General features: G+C 35.9%; 1 protein-coding gene across 1 annotated transcript; it reads left to right on the top strand.

Annotated features, from left to right (window-relative positions):
- The first annotated feature begins 537 nt into the window (after positions 1–537).
- Positions 538–21326, top strand: LOC129258884 (solute carrier family 22 member 21-like). Its single transcript, XM_064098972.1, has 7 exons — positions 538–617; positions 6450–6707; positions 8449–8552; positions 16792–16946; positions 17975–18140; positions 19711–19849; positions 20887–21326. Exons 1-7 carry the CDS (start codon positions 567–569, stop codon positions 20980–20982), a joined length of 969 nt encoding a protein of 322 aa, XP_063955042.1. The 5' UTR covers positions 538–566; the 3' UTR covers positions 20983–21326.
- Positions 21327–26427: the final 5101 nt, after the last annotated feature.

The raw sequence follows: 26427 nt of genomic DNA, 5'->3' as shown, positions 1-26427 counted from the left end.
TTTTCATCATTTAAGTGGTTGCTCCGATCCATCTTTAATCCTTTAGTCGCTCGTTATGTTACTTTCACGTTTCGCTGATCCCTCCGTTCTTTCGAATCAAGCGCGTTATCAATTGTTTTGACTATATGCAAAATAAGAAAGTTTCTCTTACTGTCTTTATGCCATACACCCCCTCATGTTTCCCAAAACCTACCACCCCTTCACAGGGTTAAAAAAAAATTGTAATTTGAATGATGATTCAAGTGAAAAATAAGGCTAATGACGAATTTTGAGCACGTGTGAAACCAAACAAGAACATGATTAGAATCACGAACGCTAATCACAATCACGAATTCAAATTCTACCCCGGTGGTGAATTCTGTTAAGTTTCTCTCAAATTACGGTACGAATTTTTCATGTGAAAGGCTTGACCTTTTTTTTTTTTTTTTTTTTTTTTTTTTTTTTTTTTTTTTTTTTTTTTTTTTTTTTTTTTTTTTTTTTTTTTGATTAGAGTGGGTCGCACCTCATTTTTCCTGTATCATTTGGTCTTGTTTATTAGTGATTCGTAAGTCCTAACTGCACAATTTATGGAATATAGTATACTTTGGATCTATGGATACATCTCGGAGCAGAATTGTGTGAGTTTGTGTTGAACTTTTCGTGTATATTGATTTTTAAATTTTGTACATCATTACGCACTTCGTCATTTCTCAATGGACTTGTATTACATACATTCACACATAGCTAGAGCTTCATGTTTGTGAAACGATACGTGGATGTGAACCGCACTGACAAATCGCATGTTGATTACGTAACAGTCATAAATATTCACAATGTATTGTCACGGACAGTTCGGGTTGGTCTCCGTAGTGAGCCTGTTGCTACTTACCGGGTTTGTGTTGCTTCTTACTAATACCACCTATGATTCCGATTATGGTGTAAAAAACTCTGAACACACGAACATTCGGAAAATAAAATATCTGAAATGTCCAGTATCGTATTACGGTACATGTAATTCATGTTCAACGTTCAACATATGCATACTTTGCCATGGCGATGTCGAGAAAAACCCAGGTCCTCATTCCCTGCACTCCAATAACCCACCCCAATCTGACTCACAACAGAGTACATCAACAAATCGTCCAATTACCCAAATCTCCTCTGTTATATTTAACGCTCGAAGTTTAAGGAATAAGATGAACGAATTTAATTCATTCTCTGAGACGTCATCCCCAGATATCATAGGAATTACCGAAACCTGGTTCTCAGATATGGACACAACGGTTGATGTTCATTTCCCCGATCACGTAACGTTCCGTCGAGACCGATCAGGAACCAGGGGTGGAGGTGTATTGCTTGCTGTCAAACCTAACCTGATACCAAAACGCCTCCCGCAATTGGAAAACGCCAATATTGAGATGGTGTGTGTCGATTTTGCCTGTAAACCCAACATCAAATGGCTTATCTGCGTACTGTATCGCCCACCATCAGCAACTGTTGAGTTCTGGGATCACCTACAACAAGCAGTCGACGACATTCAGGCTATCTCTTCTGACTATCAAGGGATCATTCTTACTGGAGACTTTAACACCAACTGGGCCGATCAGGAGCTCCCCATAGTTCATCAGCTAGACTCCATCATGTCATCGATGGATCTTACCCAGCTAGTAGAAGATATCACTCGACGTTCGTCCCAAGACCCTTCTAGAGGAACTATCATCGACTTACTTTTTACAACTTCTCCCTATTATATTGATAATGTTCAAACCATGTCCAACCCAGTCTCAAGTGATCATGACGCAATTTCCTTCGAAATAAAGTTTAAGAAGCTTCGAACTCCTAAAAATATTATTAGGGAATTCTTACGGTACGATAAAACTGATGTTGAACATTACAATAATCTAATTACTTACGCCCCTTGGGAATTGTTTTTCGACGAAACTGATATAGATAAGGCATGGGAAGGGTTTCACGATTTGTTTGATGCTATATCACGTGATTGCATTCCAAGGAAAGTGGGTCGTGCCAAACAACGTAGCCCATGGATCACGGATGAAGTTCGGAAGTTAGCCTCTGAAAAAAATAAAGCTTTCAAAAAAGCAAAGAAATCAGGCTTAGACACTCATTGGGAACTGTATAGACAATTACGGAATCGCATTAAAATTATTACCAGTAGATTATACCATTCCTATATAAATCGCTTATTTTCTGATGAATCTGATAATAGGAAGAGATTTTTCTCATTCGTCAGGTCCCAGAAAAAGAGTCAAGATCCTCTAACAATCAATGACAATAACATAATATTATATGAGTCTGATAAGATCGCGGAGTTGTTCGGTCGATATTTTAACTCTGTTTTCACGCCCTATTCTGATGCACCAATAGAAACCCCCCAATTAGAGGAAAATCCACTTGCTACATACTTACGTACTATTGAAATCAAAGAAATAGATGTGCTAAATGTGGTAAAGAGTTTGAAGAAGGAAAAATCTCCAGGTCCAGACAAAATCACTCCAATGATGTTGAAATTGGGTTCTTCTACCATTACACCTGTATTATGTAAAATATTTCGCCTCTCACTCTCTCATGGTAGATTGCCTATGTCTTGGAAACGTGCTAATATATCCCCTGTGTTTAAATCCGGGGATAAGGCTCTGGTTCAAAACTACAGACCTATTGCCCTAACTTCGGTTGTATGCAAAGTATTGGAACGTATTGTAACAAACCGTATTCAAACACATATCAATGACTATTGTCTACTTAACCCTAACCAACATGGTTTTGTGAAAGGCCGCTCTTGTGTGACTCAGTTAATGAACATTACAAACAAATGGTTGAAAATTCTTGATACCTCTCCCACACCAAAACTTGACGTTATCTTTTTCGACTTTGCAAAAGCTTTCGATATAATGCCACATGACGTGTTGATGAAAAAGCTCTCTTCACAATTCTTCATTACTGGAAGTGTCTGGAATTGGATTTTTTCATTCCTTCATGGTAGGGAACAAAGAGTAATTTACAGGGGTTCTACCTCTTGCTGGTTGCCTATAACCTCTGGTGTACCGCAAGGCAGTGTTTTAGGACCGTGTCTCTTTAATTTGTTTATAAATGACCTTCTCTCCCAAACCATATCACCATGTGCACTTTTTGCTGACGATACGTTATTATACAGACCAATATTTACACCCTCTGATAGTTGTCAGTTGCAAAACGATATTGATGATATTCATTCGTGGTGTATGAACAATAGAATGCGCATTAATTCATCCAAATCCAAAGTTCTACGGATAACATGGGCAAAGAACCCTGGAGTACCTTACTATACTTATGACAATATTGTTCTAGAATCAGTTCAGCAATACAAGTATCTAGGAATAATGCTTAATAATAAGTTACAATGGAATACTCATGTTGAATACATTGTTAAGAAAGCAAATCGTATGCTCGGTTTTGTATTGTCAGTCTCTAAGTCCTTGACCGCATCTGCCATATTCTCCTTGTTCAAAACAATTGTTCTTCCAATTCTTGAGTACGGTCAACCAGCTTGGCACTTGCATACGAAATACCTATCCCAAAAGGTTGAAAATGTTCAGAGACGAGCCACCCGCATGATACTCAAACAAAGAAGACAAGAAATGTCCTATCATGACAGATTACTAAAACTCAACTGGCAAACATTGGAATCAAGGAGGAAATTTTCACTACTAATTTATGTTGTCAAGGCTTTGTATGGTATTGTACGTTGTGATGCAGTTGGATGTTCCGTTGTGATTAACAGTCGGCATTTGGAGGACGTGAAGTTCAACCACCTCCGAGCGCGAACAAACCGACTTCATCTATCAGCTATTAATTCTTTTCCCCGTTACTGGGATGAATTGCCGGTAAGTTTGCGCTCTGGGGTGGTTGTTAACTCACTTTATTCATGGATGAATGAACTAAGGAACAATTTTATGCTTAACCAGTAATTAAGTAGACCTATGTTTTATTCTATTATAATTGATCTTAAACCTTTTTGTTCATACTCACTCTTTTATCCGCTTCTGTTTTATGTAAGCACCCGCTGGATAGGGTCAAATGGTCTTTATTGACTACAGTAATTTAGTTAACTTTATTTGACCCTGGCAGTCCAGTAGGTGCTCAATCTATACTCTTGTTATGTTTATTATTGTATTATACTGCACTGTACCAATTTCTTATAATTTTCATTGCCGAAATAAATAATAATAATAATAATAAAAACATCTTTTGGGAGGCTGCACGGGCCTAATCACTAGTGGCAGGCCATAGATATTCATTCGAGCCAACCCATTGCTATTTTTTTTATTTTGATATGGCTGATTGACAAAGTGTATGCATATGATTGTCCATCTAACACTGATTCTATTTTTGGTAATTACTGAACTTCCTTTTCCCTAATTGGGAAGAAATATCACCAATTTTGGACTATATTTTGACTGGCGGAAGGATTAGGGCTATTTTGCTGTTTGAGGTGATGAATCTGCTCCCCCCGACGATGTCTTCAAACACGCCAATTTATTTTTAAAATGAGCCGGTCGAGGGACCCTTTTCTGGTCAGATATGGATTGCCAGATATATATCCTATCCACTGGTAGTAAACATTCGACCCCCGAATTTCATCCTTATTTTTTATGAATGTTTTAAAGTGCCAATTTAACACACGAGTCTATGGGGAATGAATTAGGCCTGTGATACCGGGAGCGGAGCTTAAGTGACCTTTCAAGCACTTCCGTTGCGGATAATACAATCACCAGGCACTCATCGTAGTTTGTATTTGCGATGAAGTGCTTTGAATGACAAGTCACCAAGGACACATACCGCCTTCTCTCGGGAATTCGAATTCAAATCACAGTTTTCGGGTGAGCGTGTGAATGGTCCGATGATTCTAAAGACGAATTGCAATCATCATTACAATGACGATTCAAGATATACGTGTGAAAATGCCCCATAGATTAATGGTGACATTTCCTTGTGAAATCACGATTGCCCCAGCTAGAGTAAAATCCAGATCTAATCGTAAAAATCGACTTTCACTTTTAAAAAGGGCCTTGCCCCAGTTTTTGAAAGCGTTTCGTTTGAACGCAGAAACAAGCCCAAGTCCTAAATAGTCGCTTCTGATTGGCTTAAAATCAAGTTTCGTTTGGTTTTTTAAAGTTTGCGTTTGATTTCAACTCTTTCTGCAAAGGCCCCCGCCCCCCTTTTTTTTAAGATGTTTTATTGTTTTTCTCCCAAATTAAATTCATACAATACAGTTCTCAAAGTAACAATTGTAAAAATAATTCGAACAAATTACTTAAAGTTTTAGTCATAATGCACACCATGTGATATTATTTAAACATACTGTATCGTACCAGATGAGGTGCGACTCCCAAATAACTGAAAAAAGCTTATAAAAGTATAGGCACGGTTCAACCTGCCCCTCCTTACCCAGCGGCCTCCCCTTCCATGCCTCTTCCCATCCGATACACACGCACCCCCCCCCCCCCCCCACACACACACACACACACCCACACACTTCATATGCCCTTGCCTACGGTGCTCGCGCGTTCCGTTTGAAACTAGCAAAACACCATAAATAGCGAACATAATCTCGTGAGCTTTTTGCAAAGACTTACGATTAACCCGATCAACCTCAACTATATGGAAATCCATCAGTGTAAAAAAAAAAAAAATTACAGGAAATTTGCACAATGTACTTTGTGAACAAAGATAAGCACGCTGAATTGTCAAGAAAACGATGAATGTATGAGTTTACATCATAATTATTCAGAAGATGTTTCGAATATACATGCAGTTTAGATGTCGCTGGCTTTCCATATAGTTGTGGTTGATCAGATCAATCATAACTACGGACAGCCAGCAACATCAACATCTAAAATGCAAATTTATTCAAAAATATTTCCTAGATATGATGTAAATTCATACAATCATCATTCTCTTGAAGATTCAGTGTGATTCTCTTTGTTTAATAAGGAGATTGTGCAAATTTCCTGTAGAAATATTAATATGGTATGGATGGATTTCCATAAAGTTCATATTGATCGGATCAATCGTAACTCTTTGTAAGGCCGGTCCCTGATCTGTCAGTATGCGAATTTTATTAGCATGTAATTGGAACTTGGAAGCTTTCTACATGTCTGTGTAGATTATATCGAAACCTACTATATTTAGGACATAATTCAAAAATCAACATGAGATGTTAGCCGACCTTGTTAGAAGACTGATTGATGCGCTTATCAGTTTGGTATTAAAGCAGACTTCACCCCTATGTCCCTTGAATATAATCATTGCTCCTCTGTTTACAAATAAGCATCCTTGTTTTGTTAGCAGCACAGGAGAACATGCCAACAACATTTGAGTATACCTATTGTCAAGATTGTTTTAAGTATTCCAACCGTTGTTACCATAAAACATTAAAAAGTATTATTCCTTTATTTTATATTTTTCTATAGACCCCAGAATGGGACGCGGGATGTGAGCAGTATGGACTATCAGGAGAAGATTGTGAACTAGCCAAAAAGACTGGTAGTATCCCATCGAACTATACATCAGATGGAAAGCTGGAATACGCACAGTGCGAGAAATATAATGTGTCAGGAGTGGGATTCTGGTCTGGGATTGATCCATCCAATTACAGCCGAGAAACGATGTCATGTGACAGTGGATGGGTCTACGACGATAGTCAATTCGAATCAACCACCGTGACGGATGTAAATTTCTTTTATACTTAAATCATATACACCTCAGATTAGCCATAATATCTTATTGTAATGTACATGGATGATAATAACAGCAGCGAACGAAACCATTACTAAAAAAAAAAGTAGGTGTCCGGAGTTGGAATACGCCATCATCATGAGGTCATCTCTGAGTGTGAAACGGGATAATAGCGTATTTTAGTATCCACTTCGCAAACGCTTTCTGCAACCTTCATAATCTATTAAAAATGCCATCTAATCACAATGAACATATTAGAGGTCATTGTCGACAGTTGGTGGACCTGGGCAGCACATTGTCCTAAAATTCGGACCGGATAAAAATTGCAAATCAGTGTCGTTTGTTCCGAGTCCAGAGCAACACTGTTGTTTTTAATCACCAATTTTCGACAAATGCTGCTCTGTTATTAGGGGCTTTTGACAAGAGATACTCTGCGCTATACAGCGCGTCCCAAAAAAATGTCCCTCTGACATAGGACTGAATTAATTCTAAAATGTGGTAGTATTCTCAAATAAATGTTCATGAGTAGAAAGCTCATTTCATGATCTAACTTCTATGAAACTTTCATTGGTCTCGCTTCAGCGGTTTTGAATACACACTCTGTTACGTAACAGTGGTGCATTTTAGCCCATTCCAAGTTTGCAGCATTGATGCATATCTGCATTGTCTATGGCATGTTAACCCCCATTTTTACATCCAGGATCTGAGCAGGGACATTTCCCTAATCATATCCAGGCTCATCAAATTATAAACTTGGGCATGTTCAGAAGGGCAAGAAATAAAAAAAGAAAAGTTTTTTTATGATTGATAAGGGGAATCAGTGCACCAACTTGAAAGAAAATGTGAATGATGGATGAGTAAAATAAGCTCAAAAATAAAGGGGAATCCGCAAGTTAAACACCCTTTGCGAAAAAGGAACTTTACCAGAGAAAAATTTGATTTTTTTTCTTTTAAAAAGTTACATTTAATTAACTTGACCACAGTAGCTTATTAACTAAAAAAAACCAATAAAAACAAAAAATGCAGTATTAAGCATGAATTAGGCATGAAACAGACATGGCCCGTTGTCTTAATCATTGTGCATCTCCCATTTTCAAACATGAAATGAGCTGTCAAATATTGTTTTTGCCCTTCTAAACATGCTCAAAGTTGTGATTTGATGAGCCTGGTTAGATCATGGAGATTTCCCTGGTCAGATCAGGGAATTCCTTGGTCAGAATGGTCAAAGGGGGTTGATATGCTAGAAAGTGCAGAACACACAGTAATGCTGCATGCATGCAAACTTGGAATGGGCTGAAAAGCACCATTTTTATATAATAGACTGTGTATTCAAAACCACTGAAGTGAGACCAATGAAATTTTTATAGAAGTTAGAACATGAGATGAGCTTCCTAGTTAAATACATTTCATGGAGAAGAATTTTTATTTTTTGAAGTAATTTAGCCCCATATAAGAGGGACATTTTTTTTGGGACGCGCTGTAGAAAGCGTATGCAAAGTAATTGCTAAAATGCCCTAATATACTGGAATAACGTAAATTTTTGTTTAGGGTTATCCAAGTTAGGATTTATTTTTGTTTTTAAACAAAGAATCTTTACCTACATCTTTGAATCTCATTATTATTGCAATGTCGTTCTAATATACTTTTAGAAATAATTTGTTTGATTAAATTTTGATCTTTTTTCTCTCTCCCTCTCTTTCCACCTCTCTCTACCTCTCTTACTAATTTGAATAGTTCGATCTTGTCTGTGGGAAAGATGAACTTACCCAAGTTTCTCAATCTATATTCTATGGAGGATATTTAGCTGGCTCACTCATATCTGGTATCCTCTCTGACACGTAAGTAACCATAATACTGATAACAATTTAAAGGCTATGAAACTTAATCTCTCAGGTCTTTCAAAAATTTTCCTCGTCTATATGAGCTCCAGAACTTTTCTCGATGAACTTTCAAAGGTCATGTTAGTCTTTCCATGATCTTTTGATAGTACTTGGGCCTTTTCACACGTGAATCTTGAATCATCATTGTGATGATGATTGCAATTCGTCTTTAGAATCATCGGACCTTCCACACGCTCACTCAAAATCTGTGATTTGAATTCCCGAGCGAAGGCGGTATGTGTCCTTGATGACTTATCAATCAAAGCACTTCATCACAAATACAAACTACGATGAGATCATGGCAATTGTATCATCTGCGAAAGTGCATGAAAGGTCACGTAAGCTCCTTCCCAAAAAGATGTTTTGGAGGACAAACCTTTCACACGCAAAATTCTTACCCTAATTTGAGTGAAACTTTGGAATTCACCTCCAGAGTAGAATTTGAATTCGTGATTGTGATTAGCGTTCGTGATTGTAATCATGTTCTAGTTCTGTTTCACACGTGCTAAGAAGTCGTCATTAGCCTTATTTTTCACTGGAATTATTCAAATTACAAATTTTTTACCGTGTGAAAGGGCGGTTTGTCGCGGATTTCGCTGGAAGGCCTCTGAGAGATCATTTAATGATCATTATTTTAAGGGTTAATGAAAGCTATTAGAACAATTGCCTTGAAAGATCTTCTCATGCATAAAAGACCTCTGAAAGATTATGATTGAAAGACTATTGAAAGGTTACAGTAAGACTAGATAAGCTCAGCAAGACACATATCAGTCTTTCAAAATTGTCTCTGGGGACTTGCCGCCCTTTCACACGGTAAAAAAAAAATCGTAATTTTAATGATGATTCCAGTGAAAAATAAGGCTAATGACGGATATTTAGCACGTGTGAAACCAAACTAAAACGTGATTATAATCACGAACGCTAATCGCAATCACGAATTCAAATTCTACTCCGGAGGTGAATTCCAGTTCCATTCCACGTTGCATTTAAATCACAATTTTCGAGTAAGCATGTGAAAGATACAATGAGTCTAAAGACGAATTGCAATCATCATTACAATGATGATTCAAGATTCACGTGTGAATCTTTCCGAGATCTTTCAGTGGTCTCTCCGCCCTTTTCATACGGTTACAAAATCGTGATTTGTGAAAAATAAGGCTAATGACGGATATTTAGCACGTGTGAAACCAAACTAAAACGTGATTATAATCACGAACGCTAATCGCAATCACGAATTCAAATTCTACTCCGGAGGTGAATTCCAGTTCCATTCCACGTTGCATTTAAATCACAATTTTCGAGTAAGCATGTGAAAGATCCAATGAGTCTAAAGACGAATTGCAATCATCATTACAATGATGATTCAAGATTCACGTGTGAATCTTTCCGAGATCTTTCAGTGGTCTCTCCGCCCTTTTCATACGGTTACAAAATCGTGATTTGTATGATGATTTCAGTGAAAAATAAGACTCATGACGAATTTTTAGCACGTATGAAACCATACTAGAATCACGAACGCTAATCACAATCAAATATTCAAATTCTAGTATGGAGGTGTATTCCAGTTATTTTCTTTCCAATTACGGTATGAATTTTACGTGTGAAAGGCTTGACCTCCAAAACATCTTTATGGGGGCGGAGCTTACGTGTCATTTCAAGCACTTCCGTAGATAATACTATTGTCATGCACTCATCGTGTCGACGCATTGCTTTGATTGAAAAGTCACCAAGGACACATACCGTCTTCGCTCGGGAATTCGAATTCAAATCACAGTTTTTGAGTGAGCGTGTGAAAGGTCCGATGATTCTATAGCTGAATTGCAATATAATGATGATTCAAGATTCACGTGTGAAAAGGCCCTCTGTCAATCTTTCATAGATCTTGTTGATCTTTCCAAGATGTCTGATAGTACATCAGATGATCTTTCAGTAATCTCTTAATTGTCTTATCGATATATCAGTAAACTTGCAGCTGTCTTCAATGTTCTACTGTGATCTTTCCAAAATGTTTTTCAGAAGTTCAATGAAAATAATATATAGACCTGTGCGTTTCCAAAACTGTAAAGAAAAATGTATATCCATCCCTTTCTTAAAAAAAAAGTAGAGAATGATATTGTTCTTGACGACTTAATAGTAGAGCGGATTAGCTCCAAAAATCACAACAATTGTGCAAATTTTGACTAAAGCATGAAACTTTCACAAGTATTAGTATATGCCGTAAGATTTATTTTAAAGGTGGGAGGTAAATTTCAAAATGCCATTTTCGGCCGTTGCCATGGCAACGGATTAATTTCTCAAAAATGACATACATTCCCATGTAAATGCTAAATAAACATGACGTAGATGACCAAAATGATAATTTTCAAGTTCCCAATTGAATATATATAAAATTTAGAAACATTCAAAATTAACAAGATAGTTCCAATTGGTCCGTTGCCATGGCAACAGCTTGTTTTTCCCCAGAAAAATAAAAAAACTGATTAAAAAAACGTTGTAGAATAGGATTTATCTTTAATTTCCCCTAATTTTACAGTGTAAAACAACGATATTTTGGTTGCTCAATGTATAAACTACATCTCAAGCCATTGCCATGGCAACCAAATAACATCTAATTTACAAAAATAACATGGTAAACTAGACAATGGACAGGTGGAAAATACAACTGGAAATGACTTAATCTGTATGCTTAAGTTTTGACCCCCTCATTTGAACAAAAAATACAGAATGTGTTCTGCAGGAGTTCTTTATAAAGCTAAAACATTATGTTGCCTTGGTAATGCTTGAATTAAATAAAAAAAAACGAATGTTGCAAAGATCCCGTTGCCATGGCAACAGTTTATTTCCCTCTAGAAAGGTAAAAATATTGATAAAAATATAGAATACATGTATGATCATCATTCCATTTTCAATATTTTTAAGGAACTAATCAAAATATGATTGTGACTACATTTATAAATATAACATCTTAAGCCATTGCCATGGCAACCAGATAACATCTAATTTAAAAAACAACAGCAGGGATGACAAGGTTATGGATAGGTGAAAAGTACAATGAAAATTAACTTATGTATATGCATAAGGTTTGACCTACTCAATTAATTTAGGGGAAATAATACAGTGAGTGTTCTGCATGAACTAATTGGAATGATACAGATTGATGTTGCCTTGGTAATACTTGAATTCAACGATAAATATCAATGTTGCAAATTGCCTGTTGCCATAGCAACGGATCATTTAGTACCAGTTTTTATTAAAAAAGGACTATAGAATCTGGTTTTTCTTGCATTTCCCCCAATCTTAGTGTGTTAAACATAGATATGTTTGATGCAAATTGTTTAAATAAAATCTAATGCTATTGCCATGGCAACCAAATAATATCTAATTCACAAAAAAATAATAATTTGGATGACAAGATCATGGACAGGTGGAAAATACAAATATACCAAAAAGGTAAAATTTGGAAAATTTTGCTCTGTCGCTGGCTCGGTGAGAACATTTTAAAGTAAATTTTGCTTGATATGTCATATCTGGCCCCCTCAAAATTGCACTGCTGATTTTGAAGAAGAAAATTTTGTAATACTGTGATAATTTTTAAAGTAACATATGAATCTATTCAACGCCAAGTGTAATCTATTCACTGGTTATTTTACATGAAAAGTAGACTCGTCAAATAAAATAAAAAATACCTTTACCGGTTGAAAGGTTAAAAATAATTTAAGCAAGGGTATTCCAAGATGGTGCCCTCAGTGGGTGCCATAGGCTAAAAATCCACAATTCATCCATTACTTGATAAAATGGCTTTAATTTGGTTTCTATTCATTGGTTTTAAGGATCAAGTAGTACATTGGACCAAGTTACAGGGAAAGCCAGTGGTCTGGAATGTCCAAAAATCCAAGATGGCTTCAAAAAATTGAATCTAAAATGGTTGCTTATACCTAAAGCGGACATAGCTCATTTCATATTGGCCTGGAGGATAATATTTTGGTGTCTAAATCATTGGTTTCAAGAGTAAATCATTGGTTTCAAGAGTCTAACAATATTAGTACAAGTTACAATGACAGTCAGGTGTATTCGAAAATCCAATATGGCTTCCAAAAACTTTTCTAAAATGGCTGCTGATACTTAAAAGTGGAATAACTCCTTTTATATTCACCTGTGAGATATGATTTTGGTGTCTAAACCATAGTTTCAAAAGTGAAATAATAAATTAGGACATAGTTTGTTCAATATCTGTCTGGGGAATATGATTTTGATGTCTAAACCATCATCATAAAACCATGGTTTAATGCATTAGAACAAGTTACAAGGACAACCAATGGACTGGTATGTTAAAAAAATCAAAGATGGCCTCCAAAATGGGGTCTAAATTGACTGTTGTTACTTCGAAATGGACATATAATTCATTAATAATGCACACTGGGGGTATGATTTTGGTGTCTACACTAGTGTTTCAAGGGTCAACTAATACTGTACATTGTGTTAAGTTGAATGGACAGTCAGGTGTCAATATTGTGTCAAAAAATTCAAAGATTGTTTGAAAAATGGGGGTTTTAATGTTACTTAAAAGTGGAAATAGTACATTAAAAAATACTCCTGGGGATGTTATTTTGGTGTCTACATTAGAATTTCAAGGATCAAATGATACGTTGGGACTGGTTACAATGATGTATAGATCTCCATTTTGCCTGAAAATCCAAGATGGCATCAATGAATGGGTTAAAAAATGACGACTGTTACGTTGAAGTGGATATGATATCCACTTGTGAGAATCTACCTTGGATTTTGGACAAAATTGAAAATTAACCATCCTTGTTACTTGTCCTAATGTAATAGTGGACCCTTCATACCACAGTGTAGACACCAAAGATGTTTCTCACATGTTGTATGAACTCTGATAATTTTTGAGTGATAGAAGTCATTTTAGATTCCATTTTGGTCACCCTCTTGGATTTTTAGGCAATTTGGACAACTGGATAACATTGTAACAAGTCTAAACGTATTTTTCGAAACTTTAAACCAAAGTTTGAACACCAAAATCATTTTTCCTTGGTTGACTTTCAATGAACTATGTCAATTTTTAAGCAACAGACTCCAATTAAACCCCGATTGTTTGAAGCCATCTTAGATGTTTAGACATATTGGATTACTCACTGTCCTTGTAACTTGTTCCATGTCATGATGTATTTACTGACTTTTAAAACCATGGTTTAGATATCAAAATAATATGCCCTTGGCAGATATTACACGAAATATGTCAATTCTTTAGTAACAGGGCTATTCTATAATCCATTTTTTGAAGCCACCTTGGATTTTTGACATACTTGACCACTGAGTGTTCTTGTAACTTGTCCTAATGTATAGTTTGACACATTTCACCATGGCATAAACTTATTCCAGGCTATTAAACAATCTACGTTTTTTTAATGCAGCAACAACAATTTTAGACTCTATTTTCAAAGCCATCTTGGATTTTTTAAATATACTGGACAACTGACTGTCCATGTAACTTGTCATAGTGTATTACTTGACCATTGAAACCATGGTCTAGACACCAAATCATATATCCCAGACGGATATGAAATAAGCTATGTCCATTTATATATCAACAGCCATTTCAAACTCCATTTTTGGAAGCTGTCTCAGGGTCTTGGACACATCAGACCACTGGCTGTCCTTGTAACTAGTCACAATATACTACTTCACCCTTAAAACCATTGCATATAAACCACATTAAGCCACTGGAATTAGATGTAATTTGGTTGTCATGGCAATGGCATAAGTTATTTGTATATCAACAGCAAACATAATGCTTTGCACTCTAAAATTAGGGGAAATTTATGACAAAATGCAGATTCTAAACTGTTTTTCGATCAAATTTGGTACTTTATACGGGAAAAAAGGAGTCATTGCCATGGCAACGGGCTATATGTAACAGTGATATTTATCATTAAATTCAAGCATTACCAAGGCAACCTCAAATTTATCATTCTAATGAACTAATGCGAACCACTGTAATCTTTGTTCAAAATTAATTGACTGGGTCAAACCTTGAGTTAATGGATTGCATTTTCCACCTGTCCATTATCATGTCAACCATGTTATTTTTTTCAAATTAGATGTTATTTGGTTGCCATGACAATGGCTTTAGATGTAATTTGTATGTAAACAGGAAACATATAACCATTCTTACCCTAAAATTAGGGGAAATGAAAGGAAAAAATCAGATTCTACAGATTTTCTGATCAAAACTGGTACTTTTCTTGGGGAAATGAGTAGTTGCTATGGCAACAGGTCATTTGCAACGTTGATGTTTATCGAATTCAATTATTACCAAGGCAACTTCAATGTTTATCATTTTTAGAATGATAAATAGTTCATGCAGAACACTCATTGTATTGTTTCCCCTAGATTAATTGAGGTCAATCCTGATGCATACAGTGATGCACATCAAGTGAATTTTCATTGTATTTTTCACCTGTCCATATCCTTCTCATCCATGTTGTTTTTTTAATTAGATGTTATCTGGTTGCCATGGCAATGGTCTAAGATGTTATATTTATAAATTTAGTCACATATATATCTCGATTAGTACCTTAAAATGATTGAAAATGGAAAGATGATCATACATGTCTGTATTCTAAATTCTTATCAATATTTTTACCTTTCTAGAGGGAAATAACCTGTTGCCATGGCAACGAGCCCTTTGTAAAATTTTAAAAAGAATTTAATCCAAGTGTTACCAAGGCAACATAAGTTCATATCTTTTTAAAGAACTCCTGCAGAACATTTTAAGTACTTTTTGTTCAAATGAGGGGGTCAAAAGTTAAGCATACAGATTAAGTCAATTCTAATTGTATTTTCCACCTGTCCATTGTGTTGTCAACCATGTTATTTTTTTTTCAAATTAGATTAATTTGGTTGCCATGACAATGGCTTCAGATATTGTTTGTATGTTAACAGCAAACATATCAATTCTTACCATTAAATTAGGGGAAATGAAAGAAAAATCAGAGTCCAAAGTCCTTTTTCTAATCAAAACTAGAACTTTTTTTGCGTAAATGAGCCGTTGCTATGGCAACAGGTCATTTGCAACATTGATATTTATCGTTGAATTCAAGTGTTACTAAGGTAACATCAATGTTTATCATTCTAATTAGTTCATGAAGAACACTCACTGTATACTGTTTCCCCTAAATTAATTGAGTAGGTCAAAACTTATGCATAAAAGTTATTTTCATTGGATTTTTCACCTATCCATAACCCTGTCATCCCTGTCATTGATTTTTTTTAATTAGATGTTATTTGGTTGCCATGGCAATGGCTTAAGATGTTATATTTATAAATGCAGTCACAAACATATATTTTTATTAGTTCCTTAAAAATATTGAAAATGGAATGATGATCGTATTCTACATTTTTATCAATATTTTTACCTTTCTAGAGGGAAATATGCTGTTGCCATGGCAACGGGATCTTTGCAACATTTGTTTTTTAAATTTAATTCAAGCATTACCAAGGCAACATAATGTTTTAGCTTTATAAAGAACACTTTCTGTATTTTTTGTTCAAATGAGGGGGTCAAAACTTAAGCATACAGATTAAGTCATTTCCAGTTGTATTTTCCACCTGTCCATTGTCTTGTTAACCATTTAATTTTTGTAAATTGATGTTATTTGGTTGCCATGGCAACGGCTTGAGATGTAGTTTATACATTGAGCAACCAAAATATCATTGTTCAACACTGTAAAATTCGGGAAAATTAAAGATAAATCCTATTCTACAACGTTTTTTTAATCAGTTTTTTTATTTTTCTGGGGAAAAACAAGTCGTTGCCATGGCAACGGACCAATTGGAACTATCTTGTTAATTTTGAATGTTTCTAAATTTTATATATATTCATTTGGGAGCTTAAAAATTATCATTTTGGTCATCTATATCATGTTTATTTAGCATTTACATGGGAATGTATGTCATTTTTGAGAAATTAATCCGTTGCCATGGCAACGGCCGAAAATGGCATTTTAAAATTTACCTCCCATCTTTAAAATAAATCTTAGGGCATATACTTATACTTGTGAAAGTTTCATGCTTTAGTCAAAATTTGCACAATTGTTCGGCTAATCCGCTCTACTATAAGGATTAGTGGGCGGTGTACTGGGCTATCTTCTGTTCTAATGTTCTTTATTACCTATTACAGGATTGGACGATGGTGGACTCTCGTCTTATCTAACGTTCTTGCTGTCATCTCTGGTATTGCTCTTGCCTTTTCCCCGAATTGGTGGTTCTTTGCTGCAATGCGTTTCCTCAACGGCTTCAGCAATATTGCATTCAACATTATCCTTTTTGTTGTCGGTGAGTGATCGACATCGGCAACATTGCCTTAAGACTGAATATGAATATTCTTCTCAAGTCAATTTGAAATACGTGACATGCCGTTGAATACTATTGGGTTTAATGGATCATAAATAGATCGGTCATTGAATTGTTTAGGATAATGTTTTAAAAATTATTTTTCTTTCCATTTTAATTTAGTAATGTCTCGATTACATATGCACTGTAAAAAAATGAAGTGCTTATTTAGAACTTATACAGTGATTGTATAGTGACTGCACTACGAGTGATGATTTTCTAGTGCAAATTTGAACTAGAAAATCAGCACTCGTAGTGCAGTCACTATACAAGCGCTGTAAGTTCTACATTAGCACTTCATTTTTTGCAGTGTGGTCACACTGCAAAAACTCCGGTGTTGATTTAACACCAAACCGGAATCTATATATGTCCACACCAGAGAAGTATTGAAACAACACCAGTTTGGAATCAAACCGATGCTGTTTTAACACTAATTTGTGTTGTATAAACACCTATCTGGTGTTAAACCAAAACCAAACTGGTGTTGTTAAACACTTCTCTGGTGTGGACATATATAGATTCCAGGCTGGTGTTAAATCAATACCGTAGTTTTTGCAGTGCAACGACAATCGTAGTGTGCCCGTAGGATGATCCTACCAATCGCACGATCTCTTTCGGGTTGAAATAGAAATCAAGAGTAAACAATAAATTTGATTATAATTACAAATAAGGTTTCCATGCACTTTGCATTCAGTTAGTTATATCATTGGAATTCAACTTGGAATAGTGTATAGTAAACTCAATCCCCTTTGAAGATAATCTTCGGGAAATAGTTCAACTCGACACCTCTGAACTCTGAACAAGGTGCGACCTAATGCCATACTGGGAGCACCTTTAAAAGGTGCAACTTTATCCCTTTCTGCAATATGAGCATTTTTATGGGTGCACCCTTGCCCCTTTCAGACCAAAATAATAATAAAAAAAACATTGCTGCGTTGCTACTGAAAATGTATTATTTTGCTTATACGTAGGTACTGAGTTTATCGGGCCTTCAAAGCGCTACCTGGTTCTTCTAGCAACGATCGGTTATGCCGTTGGCTACATGGTGCTTGCTCTGGTAGCTTATTTCATCCGTTCATGGCGTATACTGCAACTAGTCATGACAGCGCCTCTCATCGCCATCTTCATTTTATTTAAGTAAGATGTGTATTTTTTCTGTTTTTGGCCGCAGTCAAACACACGAAACCGATACATGTGTAGCGGAGGATCTGCATGGTGCTAGCTATATAGGCAGATACGGTTCTAGAAACACTATCTGCCGGCGGATTTGCGGCAGATATCGTTTTTGCTATTGTTTCTCGATCTGCATGCACACGGTGCCGATTTCCTCCAAAATTGTATAGGACCTACCATTTGAATTTACATGTATCTAGTTTGATATGAGAATAAATTAATAAGAAAATGAAACCGCCTCAACTGGGCAGATAAGGTTCCGAGAAAAGAACGATGATACTTGCTGGCGGATACCGCCGGTGGAACCAGATCTGCCGCTACACATGCCGGTCAAACCCTAGTTTCAATGATATACCATCGCTGGGTTTGGAATCGGTTCGAACTGCAAAAAGTTACCCTGATGATGTTTTTTTCTTTCTATCTTTTATAATACTCGGTTTCTTTCTACTTCTTTTTTTTATTAATGGTTTACACTCGTTTACCCGAATGTTGTTCATTTATATCATGACCAAGCGTCAATTTGGAATGCATTTATAATCTCTGTTTATATATGTTTAATTTTTAATGATTTAAAATGCATTTATATGAGATTATGTGTTTTAAATGTGTATTTTATTTTAATGATTTGGAAATAAAGACATTGAATGAATTAAATTTGATTTAATTTGATTAAATTTCTCGACCATTACAGAATCAGATGTTAATTTTTGAGAAAAATAATGGTCACGATACTTGAAAATTGTTTTGAATGCATTTTTGAAAACGATGTTTGAAAACGATTTAAAGCTTATTAACGCTCGTTAAAATGCCTTCTCAATATTCATGTTAGAATATGTAGCTGATTTCATTGCTTAGACAGTGATGAAATTATAAGAACTGTCGTTTAAGAGGCCAATATAAACGTATCAAAATGTGATAACAGAGACTAAAGCCGCGGATCGTCTCTAACATATTGTTTTCTTCGGTCTAATCAAGGAGAAGTCTCTGCGACATCTCTGGACAAGGTGGCAAGCACTTTGCCCGACAGTCGCGAAGATGTTGCGGCGTAGTCTCCATGCTGTCGCTGTGACGTCTCCGACAACATCTCTGATAAATATGCCGCTGCAACTAGGTCAACACACAGCAAAAACTATGGTGTTAACCGGTGTACATAGAGGACCACACCAATTATCTTACACCGGGGTTAAATTGACAGTGTTTGTTTAACACCTGTAGGTGTTATTACATTTAACACCTGTATGTGTTATTACAACACCTTTGGTTGTTACATTTACACTCTTTGGTGTTATGTTCAATCTCTAGGGTGTAATTTTAACAGCTCAGGGTGTAGTCCTCTATTAACACTAACTGCTGCCAGTTTTAACACCACAGTTTTTACTATGCACAATGTAACCAAGATGTTGATATTTTTTGGCTTACCATAGTTTCAGCACAGAAGTCAGTCCATGGCTCAAGTTAATCTGGTCTTGAGAATATCCCCCATGGATATTTATAGGTATCTCACCTTGAATACAAATGTCTTTTTATTGTCTAGATGGCTTCCAGAGTCTGCAAGGTGGCTTATATCGACAGGGAAATATGATAAAGCTGAGAAACTTATCAGAAATATCGCCCAGACCAATGATGCCAAATTACCAACCCCTCTCTTCACAGAAGAATTCAAAGAGGAACAGGTACGTACATGTACATAATTGAATCACGTACAATATAGGTCAATCATGTTCGTTATGCTATCAATGATAGCTTGCTATCGAGACTAAATTCTCATGAACGAAATTATATATAAATTTACCCTTGTTAAAAAAAATTGTACATAAGCAAAGTAGTTCTTTTTTATGAGGAAATTTATGGGGGGTTGTGTGATGTTAGAACCACGATATCATGGCGTCTCCAAAGAGTCCATGTATTCAAAACCAACGAAACAAGAGCTGTGGAAATTTTACAAGAATTTCAAAGTGGCTTTCTGAAAATGTAATGTTATTTAGTATCATTGATGATTGTGTTAACTACTCTAATCTCTACGGCCCCCATTTCACAGAACGGATACCATTGAAAGACCACTGAAAGACTTGAAATTGGTGAGGTCTTACAGTGAAATTTGTCATCTCTTTGGAATGGCTCAGAAAGACCCTCAAAGAACTTTGAAAGACTGATAGATATTTCTTGTCTTACTGGTCTTAGACTAGTCCTATATATATCTAGCAATGGTCTTTCAGAGATCTTTTATGCAAAAAGTGATCTTTCAGAATTCTTTCCATGGACTTTGCCTGGTTTTTCAATGATCTCTCATGAGTCTTACAGTGATCTCCGCAAAAATCTTGAGAGACTGCCGAAAGATCATTGAAAGACTATTAAGACCTTTGTAAGTTCATCGAAAGACCGCTGAAAGACTACTGAAAGACCACTGGAAGACCATTTTCCTGTAAGACCGTTGTAAGACTGTTTTGAACCGTTTCAAAAAGTTTTGGAGCCCATGAAGACTGCTGAAAGATTGGTCAGGACTCGTGTAAGACCTCAAAGACCATTGTAGGTTCATTGAGAGAACTCTGAAAGATCAACCAGAATTCATGGTCTTTCAAAGGTCTCTCAGCGGTCTTGTTCTCTGTGGAATGGGGGTTCAAATAAGATGAATATTTTACTTACGACACGCTATATGACCTGAAATTTTCTGTTTTCCATAAAAATATTTTCATGTATTTGTCTTGTTCAGGATCAGATTCGGAAGGCACATCGACCGACGGGCCTTGATTTGGTTCGCACCCCAAGAATTAGAAAAAGAACAATAAGCCTTGTCTTCATATGGTAAGTATAATATTTATATCGAGATTTGAAACTGAATTTGACTTTATTTTACACATTTCACAAATAAGCAAAATACAGAATCATTATTCAAATTTAAATTCAAATTGTTTTATTCTCTCAGTAAAACCTGTACATAAGAAACAAATATAATACAAAGTTAAAATACATGTATTACAAATCGTTGTACAAGACCATGAAGACAGTCTAAAAATTGCATTATGGTTCAGAATCATACTGAGGGGTAGCAGCCAAAAAGGAAAAAAAATCTTTATATTTAGGCCGACCCATTATTAAACGAAAATGTGACATAGAAAATGCAATAATAACAAAATATAGCAAAAACATTTCAAAAAACAAAAAAAATAACTTAAAAATGCACATAAACAATGAACCAAGACATCAAAAAGTGCCATGCCCTAATACAATATTACAATAATTATAATAATACAAGTGCTATACATAATTCATACATCATTCAGCCACTTTATTTCTCAAGAAGGTATCTCTTGAACTTTGTTTTGAATAAATTAAGTGTTTTTGCATTACGTATTTCATCTGTTAGCGAATTCCAAACTACAGGACCTTGATAAATGATGGATTGTTGTGACAGTGACGTTCTTATTTTAGGAAGATGAAAATTATTTGCATTTCTCGTGGGATAAGAATGTATATTGCAATTCAAGTTAAAATATTCTAATAGAGAAGTGGGTAAAAGTTTCCGATAACATAAAAACATAAAAATTCCAAACTGGTATTAATATATGTCATAAATGTTTAAAAGTTTCAGATTATAAAATATGGGTGAAGTATGGGCTAAAAAAGATGAATGATTAACTATTCTTATTGCACGTTTTGTAATTTAAAAAGTCTATCGAGATAAATTTTGGCTGCACTTCCCCATACATAAATACCATAATCAAGAAAAGGAGCAATGATAGCATTGAATATCATTTATAAAATCGAAGATGGTAACATTTTAATTCTGAATAATATTCCTATATTCATTGATATTTTATTGCAAATGATAAGATGGGATCTCCATGTCAACTTGTCATCTATTGTCACGCCAAGAAATTTCAAAGACGAGACATGTTTAATTTCAGATCCAGCAAGGCTAATACGTATTTGATCAATATCAACATTTCTATTTGTAAACATCATGAAGTTGGTTTTCTTTACATTAACTGTGAGTTTGTTCATATAATAATAATAATAATAATAGTGTATATTTGTAGAGCGCGCACACCGTCAGTAGACGCTCAGGGCGCTAGCCGAGCAACAGTTCTCTTTTACAATGGAAAAAATGAGATTTTAAAGAAATTTATATAAATACTACACAAGAACCATGAACAAGTACAATGTAAGAATAATAATTTCACATCTGCTTCATTCACCCCAACCCATCCATCATGCGGAACCCAGTGCCCTCTAGCTGCCCCGTTCACTGACAATTTAAGGGGTAAACCCAGTCAGTACATAACTTACAGGAGCTCTAGCAATCTGAGGACACCGGTTCCCACATGAACAGCCAGGGATGAATCATCTTTCTTATAATCATAAATGGAATACAACAAAATACATTTAAAATCAGCTACAATTTAAATAGGTATGTCTTAAGGTGATCTTTGAAAGTAGTATATGTCTTGATGGAGCGAAGTGAGAGAGGAAGCATATTCCATAACCTGGCTGCTGCATTCGAGAAAGCATGGTCTCCCCAGGAATGATAGGTACGGGGAGTTTGAAGCAGCTTACAATCTGTAGATCGTAAAGTGCGGGTAGGATTGTATGGCCTAAGGGAATTCTGGATATATTGCGGTGACAATCCATTGAGGGTTATGGTTAGGGTTATACAGATATACAAATAATAAAAGTTTAAACTGAACTCGTTTGTGGACAGGAAGCCAATGTAGAGAATGTAAAACTGGTGTGATAGGGGCCATTCTTGGTGTAAAGGTAAGGAGTCTGGCACTTGAATTTTGAAGAGATTGCAATCTATTAAGTTGTGAGTCTATAGAAAAGAGAATTACAAAAATCGAGGCGAGATGTGATTAAAGCATGAATTAATTGTTCACATGCTTGTTTGTTTAAGAATTTTCGAATAAACCCTAGGTTCCGCAATTGATATCTAACAGACTTTGATGTGCTAGATACATGTTCAACAAAAGACATATTGGTATCAAATACTACACCTAGGTTACGTACCTTAGAACCTGGCCTTATAACTTTATCGTCAATATGTACAAGCAAGCGATCATGGTTAATTTTCACAATAGACTTTTTCGAACCGAAAACAATGAATTCACTTTTATTTTCATTAGGTTTAAGACTATTTGAATCCATCCAGCACTTCATGTCATGGATGCAGGCATCTAAGACTCTTAAAGCACTGGCAATCGCATCAGGGGAAGGATGTACAGAAATGAATAGCTGAATGTCATCAGCATACTAATGATACTTAATATTATGTTTTCTAATAATTGTATTGATAGGCTGAAGGTAAACAGAGAACATTAATGGGCCACCTACAGACCCTTGTGGCACACCATACGAAAGGAGAGTTCTACCTGATTGGGAATTATTGGCAGACACATATTGGGTTCTTTGATCGATGTATGAAGAAAACCACTTCAGTGCCATGCCTGTTACTCCAAGAGAGTGTAGTCTTTTTATAAGTATAAAGTGATCAATGGTGTCAAATGCACTCGACATATCAAGCAGCACGAGAAAAGTTATATTATCTCTGTCCATTTCCGATAGGATGTTATCTACAAGATTAGTAAGTAATGTTTCTACACTATGGTTTGGGCGGTAGGCAGACTGGTAATTGTCTATTAAACTGTTTTCAAGAAGATATGCACGAAGACGTGAGAAAGCCACTCGTTCAGCGACCTTGGAAAGGTAAGATAAGTTTGAAATGGGTCTATAATTTTGGAGACAGTCGCTGTTTGAATTTAACTTCTTAAGGGTAGGGCGCACTGCTGCAACCTTCATACTATCAGGAACTATCCCTGAATAAAGACTTGAGTTTATAATAGATATAATTGAGGGTAAGATTGCAGGGAGACATTTTTTTCAGAAGCAGTGTTGGTATAGGATCAAGCTCACTGGATATTGAAGGTGAATTCATTATAATAGATGCAATTTCATCAGGAGTAGTAGGAGAAAGTGTATCCAAGGTTTTGTTAGTAATCAGTGGGATATCAAATTCTCCAACACTAGTGAGACTTGATCGAACCTTCTGGACTTTTTCTACAAAGAATTTATTAAAACGTTCTGGAAGATCTGGAAAAGTAGGAAGAGGATTTTGTTTACCTCTGTTTAGCAGAGAATTGGCAACTCTAAAGAGCTGTCTCGTATTTGTGCATTTTTCAACCAGCATAGAGTTATAGGATGTTTTGGCAACACGAACAATCGCCTGTACTACCTGACGTTGTTTCTGGGGCCCATTTCATAAAGAGTTGCTATCATAGCAAGTTGCTATGATAGCAACTCTGGTAGAATAGCAGCTTTTGCTTGCTATGCAAGCAATTTGCTATGCTAGCAACTTTGCATTTCATAAAAGCACATTCGCTGGAAAGTCAGCTTGACTTTCCAGCGAATAATTTGAATAGTCATGTACGAGGCTGATTAGGGGGAAATTCCCTTTCTCTCCAGTTTTTTGTTTTCAATTCAAGTCATACGTTTAGGTAGAAAGTACTGGCGGATCCGGGGGGGGGCACAGCCGGCCCGTGCCCCCCCCCCCCCACCTTTGAGAAGCAAAATTAGAAGAGACAAAATTGAAGGAGAATATATATTTTTTTTGCTTATTAATTTTTTGGGAGCGAAATTGTTATTTAGCAGCTGCAAACAGGGTCTGTAGCATAAGACTAGCCGTTGATACAGAGTGATGGCTCTATGGTGATGCCTGGCTTGCAATTCTAGAAGAGAGTAAGAAGAAAATACTAATTTTTCCTGGGATGGCATAGCATTGTTCTCCATTGTGTAAGTTTTCAAAGAATTCATGTAATTTAGCCCTATGCCAGGGAAAAATTTATTTTTTTTAGGAGTGGAAATGTATCATTATTGCCGGTCGAAATTTCACCTTCATCAAAGTTTCTACTGTACAATTTTCATCCCAGTCCCACACTTGACTATTTGTGTCAGTAATGCAAGGTTGTATCAACAACAAGGCAGGCGCAGGCCACTGCTGGTGCAGTGCTCTTAAAAATCACCCTGAAGCAAGTAAATTTGTAGGCTCTAATTATGCATGAAACATCGAAAATGACCTTAAAATATTATTTTTGTTCATAATGGAAATATTTTTAAATAATCGGTTTCAACGGCAAATAACCATTCAGTAATCTAAATGGATTCAACAATGGCCACAACTTTTTTTTTAGAAAGTCAAAAACAGAAAAAAAAAATTTTATCATTTTTTATGGCCTAGGACTTTTTGAATTTAGACCTTGAATTAAACACTTCCACATAAATAGATCTACCTTCCTCTATTTTTTCCTACAAGAAAAAAAATCCTCTCCATTTTTTTGTTTTTATAAACTCTGTCTATAACCTCCCTTTTTTTCCTTGGCCTGCCCTGGGATAAACTGAAAAATTCACTGTTTCGGAGGAATTTTTTAACATTTTTTTTTTGGTAGGTAGGGCAAAAAAAAAGAAACTGCATTTCTACTAGATATATTCTTTATTAGCATTATTATCACAGAAATTGCTCTTAATATCCGTTCTCTTGTAAGAGCCCTTTGGCCTTGGGCATGGCTGAGCACAATGTACGCCATTCTTAACCATGAAAAACCCTTTCAGTGTCAACTTGACGCTCCCCTATGACCAGCGTCAAATATGTGACCCTATTTGACGCTCCAGTAACCATAATTGACGCTCCAGTAAAAAGTTGACGCTCCTGCTGGAGCGTCAACTTTTTATGAAATGCGCTGCAGCGTCAAATATTAAATTTAACGCTGCGAGTGAAAATTTGACGTTGTTTTGGGACTTGACGCTGACGCTGTACCTTTATGAAATGGGCCCCAGATATTTCTTATGATCAGACTCTAGACCTGATTTTAGCCATTTGCGCTCAAATTTCCTGCGCTGAAGTTTTTTGTCGCCAATGTCTTGAGAGTACCACTGTGTATTGGGGTGAACTGTTACATGTCGCTGTTTTACAGGAGCATGTTCATCAAGAACAGTTCTTAGAATTGTATTGTAGTGTTCTACAGACATCAGAAGAGCAGTTTTCATGAAGAGATAGATTAGAAATTCTGTTAACAAATTTTTCAACATCGATAGATTTGATATTACGTGTGTAAATCAAACTCTTTATGGCAGGAGGCTTTATCAGGTTCAATTTACAAATAATGTCCGAGTGGTCAGAAAGGCCATCAACAACCATTACATCCTTCACAATATTTCTATCTGACTGGCGGGTGATGAGTAGGTCCAGAGTATGCCCATGAAT

This window comes from Lytechinus pictus, chromosome 4, assembly GCF_037042905.1.
Source record: "Lytechinus pictus isolate F3 Inbred chromosome 4, Lp3.0, whole genome shotgun sequence".
Taxonomy (NCBI): Eukaryota; Metazoa; Echinodermata; class Echinoidea; order Temnopleuroida; family Toxopneustidae; genus Lytechinus; species Lytechinus pictus.
The sequence above is the reverse complement of the archived record's forward strand: the minus strand, read 5'-3'. Positions and strand labels throughout refer to the sequence as shown.